Source organism: Drosophila arizonae, chromosome 2 (assembly GCF_054131065.1).
Source record: "Drosophila arizonae isolate 15081-1271.41 chromosome 2, UAZ_ARI_1.0, whole genome shotgun sequence".
Lineage (NCBI taxonomy): Eukaryota > Metazoa > Arthropoda > Insecta > Diptera > Drosophilidae > Drosophila > Drosophila arizonae.
In genome coordinates this window covers 26,775,547-26,787,301 of record NC_142922.1, presented here as the reverse complement: position 1 = coordinate 26,787,301, position 11,755 = coordinate 26,775,547, and the positions used below count along the sequence as shown (strand labels likewise).

The 11,755-nt window shown below is 39.8% G+C and overlaps 1 protein-coding gene across 2 annotated transcripts in view; it reads right to left on the bottom strand.

The window, feature by feature from the left end:
* Positions 1-133: 133 nt before the first annotated feature.
* Positions 134-11,755, bottom strand: part of CCAP-R (Crustacean cardioactive peptide receptor) — a 50,179-nt gene continuing 38,557 nt past the window's right edge. Inside the window, exons 3-7 of one of the 2 annotated variants that reach the window (XM_018000396.2) lie at positions 2,313-2,448; positions 2,044-2,241; positions 1,687-1,947; positions 1,338-1,623; positions 134-1,278 (exon numbers count right to left, since the gene is read on the bottom strand). In XM_018000396.2, coding sequence (XP_017855885.1) covers positions 1,044-1,278; positions 1,338-1,623; positions 1,687-1,947; positions 2,044-2,241; positions 2,313-2,448 — 1,116 coding nt within the window. In that variant the 3' untranslated portion in view covers positions 134-1,043. The remainder of the gene's footprint in view (positions 1,279-1,337; positions 1,624-1,686; positions 1,948-2,043; positions 2,242-2,312; positions 2,449-11,755) is intronic. The other variant, XM_089476366.1, reaches the window with a different exon arrangement.

Below are 11,755 nucleotides of genomic sequence, written 5' to 3'. Positions count from 1 at the left end.
GTTCTCTTTGCTCTGCCATTGGTCCTTGTCGCGTCGTCCTTGGACCCATTGTGCTCTGTTGCATGGAGACCTAAGAATGAAATTTGTGGCGCATGCCAAAATGAATTAAAATGCGAGCCCGCAGATTTCTCAATTTCGTTTTGTATTCTTTTATTGTACATATATTGGCCTTTATTCTTTATGCTCTGCCAGTTGATACACATAATTATGAAATAAGTATTATACCAAATTGACTAAAACGTTATGCTCTATTAATTCTTAAGTTTCTGTTAAGTGTCTAAAGATTTTGGTTTTCAATGCTTGGACAAGTGGTGCACGCTTAGTTCTATAGAATATTTAAGTATATTTACAGATTCAAGATTGGTACATAGAGAGACAATTAGATAGCGAGTATATATATGTATATAAATATAGAGTATAGTAATATGTATTTGTATATATGTAAATACTTAATTGGCTTAACGGCTAGTTGGACAGAAAAGAAATGCAATTACTTAATTTCGTGTAAATAAATAACATCAGTCTGATAAATAGAATACGAGTAGGAGTGTTTTATTTACTTGCTCTACAATAAAATAACATCACTTGTCCTTGGGCGAAAACGAGAGAGCTTTTCATATAAATTATAAAAAAAAAACACGCCCAAGCGCTTTGTGATGCCACAAACCTTAATTCAGTTAAAATAGAGTTTAAAATTACGGTACGGTAATGGTTACGAGCTAGCTGCATAAATACTTAATAGATAAATTGCAATGGGAAATACACGCACTGAATTCGTAGCACACATAGACATACATCTACTTATATATATATATTTGTGTATATATATGTACATGTGTCTGCGTATTCGATATTCGATTTGGGCTCGCGCTATGCATACACAACTATCGCACTTATTGTCTAAGCCTCGTAGAGCCTGCTAATTGGGGGGCGGGGCGGGGCGGTGCGGCCGTACACCTCACTTAAAGGAACTCCGCATCGCTGAAGGACGTCGGCCCACGGACCGCAAGCGTTGAACGCCTGCGGGTCGAGTGCGCCAGCTATCATACCTCCGACATGGCAGCCACAGTGATTACCTTGTTGGGCCGCTCGCAGATGATGACCCGGGCGTTCGCCTTGTTGGTGGAGCGTCTGGAGACCGTCAGAGATGTGGTCAGGGTGCGCATGGAATCACAGCTGTTGTGCAGGCGACGGCCCACCGTGTGGCAGCGGTTCTGCTGCGAGTTGTTGCGATACGATTTGCAGCAGCAGGTCAGCCACTTGAAGGGCGGAAAGCGGCTAAAGAGTGGGCGGGGCATTGAATAGAGGCTAATAATTGGGGCCGTGCTGCCACTTACCTGAGCGTGCGGAATACCTGCGAGGAGAACAGGCAGTAGATAAGTGGATTCGCCGCCGAATTGAGCGGTGCGAGACTCTGAATGAATGTGGCGATGGCAATGTTGGTCTGCGAGTGCGGTATCTGGCCAAAGACTTGCAGCAGATCGAATATTATGTACGGCGACCAGCAGATGATGAACACAAACACAATCGTCAGCGTCATCTTCACGGTCTTGACCTTGGCCCGTGGTATGATGCCCCGGGAGCTGGCGCGTCGCGTTGCCGCCCCACCGAAACCTGCACGGTCTAGCCAAAGGCAAACGCATGAGCAAGAGGGAGCACAGCACAGAGATTTGCTAGTCCACCTACCTGTCGGCACGAAGATGGAGCCTTTGGCCCATATGGTCTTCACAATAATCGCATAGCAGGCGGAGATTATCAGGGCGGGCACAGCAAACAGCGTGGCCGACACCAGACACATATAAATCTGCCAGGCCATTGGCGAGCCCAGCTCGATCCAGCACTGCGGATGGCCCTGTATGAGCTTCTCCTCATAGAGCACCAGGATGGGTAGGGAGAAGAGCGCGGAGACTACCCAAGCGCCTGCAACCAGGTGACGAGCGCGTTTCCCTGCAAAGGTAAGACACACACACACACATGTTTTGCGTTAGGCCCAACTGCCAAAAGATTTTCCAATTAGAAAAGTTTCTGGGATCGAGAACTTACACGACTTTGAAAAGTTCATGGGATGTGTTATTGCATCGTATCTGTCAATGCTCATGGCCACGAGCACATAAGTGGAGGAATAGGTGACGCACACCTGCGAGAAGCGGATGACCTTACAGGCCACATTTCCGGCACGCCACGAGATGGTGATGCGCCAAATAATATCAGTCAGCACATTGAGCAGCCCAACGCACAGATCTTTGTATATATATAAAAATTGGATCGAATTTGATTTATTTATGTATTACTTATATGCTCTCTGCACTCACCTGCCAATGCCAGCTGCTTGATGAAGTAGTTCATGCGCGATTTGCGATTCTTGTTGATGAACATCACGAACAAAACCGCCGAATTGCCTAGCACAATGATGGTGAAGAGTATCCAGAGTACAGCGAATTGTTCCGTCTGAGAGAGAGAGAGAGAGAGAGAGAGAAGGTGAGAGAGTGAGAGATTGAGTAAATATGTCTGTTATTTTTAAAACATTTTACAAACCGACCATAAAATTCATTGTCAACAAAGTGTTAAGAGCGGAAATCACACATAAAACTCAATTTAATGTCAAGGCAATTTCAAAGAACACAGACATATGCATGTATACGTATATACACATACATATATAGATATATATGGACACAGAGTCACATAAAACCACACACGCGTCTTTGTTTATGGCTCTTTAAATACCCATAAAAATGATAGACACTAACTGAGCCGTGGCAAGGCGGGGCAAGGTGAAGTGAGGTGAGGCGAGTCGAGGCGAGCCGAGGCGAGCCGTGCCGTACCGAGTCGGTGCCAATGTAGGCGTCTGCGCCTCAATGGCAGGAACTGCCAACGGAAGTTTACTCTACCAGCCAACCAGACACGACAGCAACAACAACAACAATAGATGAACAACACACATTGCTCGTAGTAATGATAGAAAGCAAACACCAAAAGTTGTTGCCTTCAATTGCTGGCGTATTGTGTTCGGTGCTCGGCGAGATAATTAGGTTTTCGCTGTGTACTTTGAACCGGAAATTGAGGCAGCAACCAAGTGCTGGAAGTGCCACAAAATCAGACAGTGTAGCTGAGTTGTTTCACGATTGCCCAAAGCTCTTTGTTATCCACTTTGCTATCCATTTAAATCAGGTGAAATATGCTGGCCTAAGATATATATGTATATAAGGATTAGAACCCATATCAATATCGCATGGTGTCGGGTCCCTTTCATGTAATCCTGTTTACCACGACTTATACCAGCTGTAAGCAAGGTCATTGCTACCTGGCCCAACTATATTGGGCTCTCGCAAACACCAAAAGTAAATTTGCAACAACAAGAACAACAACAAGACAGCCAACTTGACGTCTGCTTTTTGCTGCCTGCCTGCAGACTGGCGACGCCTGAAGTTATGCTACAACTTTTTGGTTGCTTGATTTGCCTTGCCTTTGTATTTATAAATTCTTGGCACACCGCGTGCCCGAGTCGCCCCTTGCCCGCCAGTTGATCATGTTGCGCAAATTGCCGTATAAATCAGCGAGAACGACAAATGAGCAGACGCGGCCAGACAGCGCGGCTATTTTTACTCATTTCGCATTTAATAGAGAGGTGTATGGATGTATGGAGGCCTGCTGCTCTCTGCTGCTTTGTTTTTCATTAGTTCTTAAAAAATGTGCCAGCAAAATATTTGTTTAAAGTAAGCATAAGTAAAGGCTTTTCACACTCGGGGGCAACTTCAGCATCCTTTCGGGTTTTCTGCCAAGTTCAGCTACAATGACTGGATTATTTTATGAAAGCCTTTGGCTTTGTGGCCCAAAGTGCTTTGGCCGCTTCCTCGTTTCCTCGCAATTCCCTCGCATGACTTTGACAATTTTTCTTTGTACACAAGCTAGAGCATCACACAAAAATAAAAAATAAACAAGGAAAAGAAAGTTATTTGAAACTTTCGCCATTTAACGCGCTCTGGTTCAGCTCTTGTGCACTTTTATTATAGCCCTCGTTTTTTTGCGCATTTTATTCACATTTTTTGTTGGCGGCAACTGTTGGCAAAATATTTGCGCTGTGCTAGGAATTTTGCCTATTTGCGGTGAGTTTATACATTGTGAAATATGTATATGTATACAAATGAATTCTATAGAGTGAATATCCGCATGTGTTCCAGAAATTGATTTTCAGCTGCTTTCACTTCGATTATATCATTCGACGGGATTATTGACAGACATCAATGTTATTTAGCGAACATAAAATATTATTTAAAATGAAACACAAAGGCTCCATTATGAGCACAGATTGAATGTTTTATGACTGTCTTCCAGTTTCATTTCAGTAATAAAGTCTCAGAAGTAATAAACGTTTTTATTGTATTTTCTAATATGATTTCCTTTCAAATTTGTGTGTGGAAATGCTTTTCCGAAACTCATTTGTAAATTTTGTATTTTAGTAATATTTTTAACTTGAGTACAAAATATTACTTTGCTCTTTATTTATATTTTTCCCTTCGTCTATGCCATGCTGCGGGCGTTATAAAAATGTAATAAATGGCACGTTGTAAGCCTTTATTAATGACCAGATACTTTCGGTTGTGTGGGTGTGTTTTATTTGTTGTTTTTTTCGTTTCATTTTTCCATCTTTTTTTTTTGTGTTGTTTGGCAGCAAGTCATTATGCCCTTTTCAATTTCGCTTTGCACCTCAAGGAAATTGCTTTTTTGTTGGCAGCAATAAAAGTGCGAAATTTAATTTAGAGCCAAAGGAGTTTTGGGCTGAGCCTAAAGGCAAAGCGCCTTAACAGCCAGCCGATAAGGCCACAGCAACGACCACAACGACCTTATTAAAGGCCACTTTCGCAAACGGGGCCAACGGGCCAAGTTGCAAGCTGCAATGCCAACAATAGCTGCCGCCTAACACCTGCCACCACCCGCCACCCACCACCCACCTGGCACCAGCCTTCAGTCCTCTGTTCAGCCACCTGTTGCGCATCGTTGTCTGGCTCGGGCCCCAACTATTATGTCTGATTATTAAGTGTGCCAGCCATAACAATGGCAGCTACTTGAGCCCGCCACTGCTGCTGCTCCTGCTCCTGCTGCTGCTCCTGCTGCTGCTGTGGCATGTTGGCTCTTCCTTTTGGCTGGCCTTCGCTAGTAACTTAAAGTGCGCTTTGTGCGGCTTTTGGGCGGCGGCTTTGCGAGGTTTAACTCGCTTTGACAAATTTTAGCAGCTGCGCAGCAGCTAGATAAATGCCTGGCCACAGAGCACAGCCAATGGCAAATTAATTTCATTCTACTGCAATACAATTACAACAATAAAACGTTCAAGCTCTGCCAACTGCTGTGGTTGCAGTTGCAGTTGCAGTTGCTGTTGCCATTGCAGTTGCTGTTGTTGTTGCTGCTGTTGCTTATAAATCAGCAGCTGCAGCCCGCAAGTCCACAAGGATTGTAAATGGCATGAAAATGGTAAATGTTTGCAGTTGACTATGAAGAAATGTGGCCAGCTCTGTAGCCCAGCTGGAGACGTTCTTTATGGCCGTTAACATTTCAAGGCTGCTAAAAGCAGCTAACGCATTAATTGAAGGTCGATGCGAAGCAGTCTGGGCGTATAATTTCATGCTATTTTAAGAATTCGATAAATAAAAAAACACAAAATTGCCATGATTTTATTACAAAAAAAAAGCGAAAATAGACATCCTTCCGCTTCAAAAAGAATTTGTAGACTGAGCTCTCTTTGAAAATCTGTTCGATTTACATTATTATGATGATGCTTATGATGATGTTGATTTACTTTTAGTTGGTACTTGGAAATTCTTGCATAATTCATTATGTCTGTCATGTAATCCACTAATAATATTGCATAAAAGCTCTCTAGAAATTATTAAGAAAACTGAATTTATTTTCAACTTCAGTTTCAATTTGTTTGCATAACAATCCAAAAATTTAGTTTCAATAAATAGAGAACTTCTACGTAATGTTGTTATATAAATTGTTATATATATTGCGGTCGGGCTTGAACTACTGCATAACAGTTCTTTAAGGACAAGCTGTGTTAGCAGCAGCTACAAAATTTTTGAACCGACTGTATAACAGTTCTTTAAGAACCAAAATCTGTGTCTGCAGTAACTAAACACTCAAGTTCTCGGAGCCGTAGGTTGAAAATGAAAAAAACATACAAATTTTACTAATATAATAATATGTATATACAAGTACATATATGTATATATTCTTTTCTTTGTTAAATTACATAATAGAGCATTTAATTCTCATAAGTTTTCATTTTCTGTATAATTTTGGAATATGCTGTTTTAAAAGCAGCACAGTAAACATTAAATTTTAAGGCTAAAGTATAAATATTTGAATAAACTTTTTCACTTGTTGGCTTACTGTAGCATAAGATTAAGTATCTTTTTTTTTTTGGTTCTATTCCGAAAAAAATAAAGTACTCAAACAGCGAGAGAAAATCCCTCTTAAACGGCTTACGAATTTTCGCACAGCCATCAAATGAATAAGTTTTCAAGTTGTGCAGTCGCAGAGCGAGTGCCCCATTGATATCTATGCAGGATCTACTTGAAGTTTTTCAAGTTATTTTCCATTACGCTCGCCTGGCTGTTCACAGTGTTTATTTTTATTGCACTTTTCATTAATACCGATTACGCTGTGCTCGAGTGCGGAATGGAGCGGCGTGGTGGCATAAAGTGAAATTAAATGGAATATTACGTATATGCGCCGTGACAAGCTGGCTAGAACGGTCAGATAATAAGCAAAATAATGTCGCTGCCATGGCGACAGGGCGAGCGATGTGGCAGCTTCTTGGCTCAGTTGGCTGAGTTCAATGAACCCGAGGCGTGCTCTGCTGCTGAATGCTGTTTAATATTTAAGCAGCCGCATATTGTCCACACACACACACACACAGAAAGACACACTCGTACACACATTGACACTAACAAACACTGGATGATTCCGCAATGTAAGCGTATCTGTTAAGCAGGCATAAAAACATGCATTTGGGTCAAGCCGTGCGCATCAATCATGATTTTAATGGCTGCTATACGGACAACAATGGCCAGTCGTTGAGTTTTATGAACTATGCTCGAGCCAAAGCCGCAAAAGCCAGCCGCCCCAGAGCCGCCGCCCTTGCTGCGGGCCAGGCCATATGACTGATGTGAGCCAGAGCAGGCGAAAAAGTGCGCTTTAATTCGCCTAATGGCATACATTTTGTCATCAGCTGGCTTAAATCATTTCGTTTGGCTCACTGGCTGCGCGTATTTGGCGTTGATGTTGACACAAATTGAAATTAATAAAGCGTTCCACCTTCGCCCCGCTAGCCAACAAACACACATTAGCTGTGCGAGCGAGCGAGAAGCAAGTGCCGAGATGTATTTGTATTTATGTGTGTGTGTGGGTGTGTTGTGTTTGTGTTTGTTTACTTGACAAACTGTTGAGCGGCACTTTTGACAGCCGACTGCGTAACGGTCACGAGCGGGCAAATGGCTAGAGATCTGGGCCGGGCCGGGCTGGGCGAGAGTGAAAAATGACCAAAATTTGGCTAACATAATTTTGGTTAGTTTGCTGGTCGCAGCTGCCGCTGTGGCTGCCGGCACAGTTGGGTCTATGCAGTGTTGTGGCCAATGATAACATAAAGCCAAAAATGGCACGGCAAGTGCTGTCAAATATATGTATGTATATATAAACACAAACATATATATACACACATAGTAGCCAAATACAGGGGAGCTCAGTGAATTCTGACTCGTGAAATCCTGTTTAAAGCGGATTACATACTGTAAATGTGGCGGAGAAACAACTGAAATGTGGACTAATTATATTTATTTATTATTATATATAATATTATCATATATTATAAAATGAATTAATATTTACAATTTTAATAACATAAAGTACATAAGCAATTTATAAAAATAAATAAATATTTATAATTACAATTTGCAATTTGAATATTTGAAATACAATAATTATTAAAAATAAATAACTTTTTATATTTACTTAGACTGAGTCATTGTGAAGTTTTTTAATAATTGAAATAAAATAATATATATAAATTTAATAGAAATCAAAAATATAAATTTAATAGAAAAAAAAGAAAAAATATTTATTTTTACAACAATTTAAATTGTAATTATAAAATTAAAATTTATTTCCATTGAAATCTAAGTATATTTTTTTTAATATTGAAATTGAGCATTTAAAATAGGTGAATAAACATTTACATATATTTGTTTATAAGAAAAATAAGTTCAAAATATATAAATAAATATAAAAGTAAAAAAATATTTTTTTTTTATACAAAAAGTATTGAAAATATCTATACTTAAATCTTTAATAGAAATCTTTAATAAAATAATAATATAAATTAAATAATAATAATTTAAAAAAATATATATTTATATGTAATGTTTGCTTTCAAATTAAAACGATAAAAGTTTTGAGCATATGAAATAAACTAATAATATAGCCCGAACTGAGTCAAGATTTAAGCAACTTCGTAGTTCAATACAAATGCTTCGCTTCTAACATAGGAGAGCAAGCATATCATAGGTAGAGCGACCATAGGATCTCATAGCCTCTAATTCCATCTGCTGCTCTTTATAGCGATACTTGCATAAAATTTTATTATTTATTTATTTATTAATTTAATTATTTCCAGTGACTTAACAAATATATACGTTACATATAAATACATATTTATATTTACAACTACAATAATGTAACTATCATAAATCATTATAAACTAATAAATATTAATATTTTTTTTCCACTGAAACTGAACTGTCCAAGTTAGCATTTGCAACAGAAAGCAGATTTTTTAAATTTATTTACCGTATAACCCTGACCAGCTCTGCTGACAAGCTGACCGCAAAAAAACATCAATGAATATGTAAGCAGAAAAAAATTTGAATTTTATTGCAGAGAGTCGTAAATTCCCCAGCCCAACCGCAAGATATTAATCAAATGAGCCAAGCATAAATCTAAGTGGGATGCAAAAGGCAAAAATATTTGTACATTTCTCCAAGAAGCTGGAAGAGAAATGAAGGACATGAAGGACATGAGGAATCATTGCTAAATGCTGTCGCTCCATTGGAACGGGCAGAAATAAATTTATTGGCAGCGGAGTCTGAACATATTTATGGACAGAGCAGTGAAGAGGCCAAATTAAATTTAGCCAAAAATAGCTGCTAAATAAACATAACTTACGCACACGAACGCACATTTACCGGATTGCCCAGACAATGGCAAAACAAAGGCGCAGTTGATATGGTTTTGCTCCATGCGCATAGCAGACATCGAGTAAACAATAAATAGAGACACGCGTCTCGAACTATGCAAAACAAATTACAGCCAAAAAAGGCCAGCTGAATGGAGAGAGAGGGTGTGTGTGTGGGTGGTGTGTATCCCAGAGTTACGAGTGTGTGTACTTCGGTAATTTACATAAATAACAACAGCATGCAGGATACTCGGAGCCTGCTCATGATAGTCCTGTTTGGGCAACTTGGCCAGAAGTCAAGTCAAGCATAAATTTGAATATTTCACGCTTGTCTTTTGACTTTAAGTTGGGTTTCGGGCTGTGGACGCCCAGTGCTAATTAACACATAAGCAGCGGACGCCCATCAGAGCTAACTGAATGCATATAAAATATAAATAAATATGTGTATTTATCTAGTATAACTGAGCATGACCACAGTTTGCTATGTGTGGTCAGTAATTGCTTGAGCGGCTGCCAGCAGAAAAGTCTGAAGTCGTTTCTGCCTCAAGTGGCAGTTGGCATAAGTCAAAATTTATTTGAGGGCAAACAGTTTGAGTGCTCTGCCAGGAATTGCGTATAAAAGCCATAGATTTCTATATATTTATTAGTTTGTATCCCGAAACTTACGAGTCTCGTGTGGCTGAAAATAATTGAAGGCACTGTTAAGTACATTTAAGTACATTTTTATATAGAGACTGCTTTAACATTCGATATTTCTGTATTCAAGCCATTATTATTTCCTTTAACACCTTCATCTTACATAGTATACATACTTCCCTAGTTACACGCAACTCAGTTCTATAAAGCAGAGCATTTTATTGTGGTCTATTTTTAGTTTAGCTGCGAAAGTTTTGCGCCTTGATAACCCAAATATCATTAGACGCCAGCGCCAGTATCTTATTCCAGTGACTGGCAGCTTCCTGCAGTCAAAACTCTTAGCCAACTTTTCGACAACTAGCAAAAAAGTTCAACGTCAGCAATTTGAAGTGTGAAACATTTCTGACTCGGCTGCTGCCAGAAGCAACCAAAATAAAGTGTATTGAAGTGTTCGCATTCCTTAAGAACCTGTCGCCCATATTTGGGCTTTGCAACTAACAAATTTAATTACTGTCGGGCACAGCAGCAGCCAGTGATTAACCAAAGGACAACGAATTTACTTTGGCTGGCCAGAGTGAATCGCGTTCGACCAGAGGCATTCGCAGCAAAATAAAGTTTTTCTTAATTTGAAATTCCTCGACTGGCAGTTGTCAAAGGACGCAACGGCAACAAAAAGCCAGCACATAAGATACACAGAAGAGTAGACAAATACAAATACACACAGACAGACAGACACACACACACACACAGCCACACTTAGGTAGGCAAACACGTATAGAAGGCAACAAGAGCGGAAAATGCGAACTAGCTAGCGGAAATGCAGCAGCTTTATAAGGAAACAGCTCGGACAAGTTGGTAAGTTAGAAAAACAGATAGCAGACGCATGGGCAGGACGAAGGCGCGCGGCCGGCAATGCATTCCTCTTAGCTGCGCCGGCAGTCAAGTGGCCCTGGTCGCAACTAAAACTAGACGCCCGAGTTGTTATTTCTGATTTTGTTGGTTTTACAGTTTACGACTGCTCAGCTACCCCAGGCGCCATGCGCCATGCTCCATGCGCCATGCTACATGCGCCATGCTCCATATAGCTGCAATGGACGCCACTTGGCGGCTGACTTTGATTCTGTTTAAAGCTAACCACTTGCAAATGTTGGCCCGCTTGCCTCTTCCGCCTCCTCCGTCTCCTCCGCCTCCTGCTCTGGCCGTGTTGTCAGAACAAGTAATTTGGTGTGTAAATGAAAAGTGTGTGCCCCGTTCGTGTTATGCAAATTGCTGCGGTTCTGTTGCCGCTGAGGGATTGACTACGTGTTGGCCTGCTCCTCGGCCCTGATAGTTTTACTTAAAAAACGAAAAGTCAAGTCAGAAAAAAAAGAGAGCTTGCCTTCCTGAAATTTAGGTACTTAAAATGGATTGTTGTAACTCAGCATTTTGTTGGGCTACCGCCCACTAATGATCAAGCTGAGAACTTTACTGTTTCAGCTATAATTAAATTTGTAGCGCAGCGAGAGAACTGAAGCTTCAGTCAGGGCATTTAGCACGATGTAATTATGTAAACTTGCATTTTTTGAGTGGCGTTAATTTAGCTCTTTGAAGTTTCTTTTGGTCTAATTTTGTTGTCTTGAAAGTGTTGAAGTTTCTTGTAATGAACAGACTGCTCTAAATGGAATGCAAACAAAGGAATCTCAGGAAGAGTATATGAATATTTAATTTCGGGCATAATCATGTTTAAAGTTGTATCCAATTTTATAGTTTATAAACAAAAATTTGCAAAGAAAATATTTTTTAGGTTTATTAATTTTGCTTGTTTTAAAAAAATTAAAAAATTACTTATTAAATTCAATTTAATTTTAAAAATAATAATAATAATTTTTAATGTTTACATTTCTTTCCTCT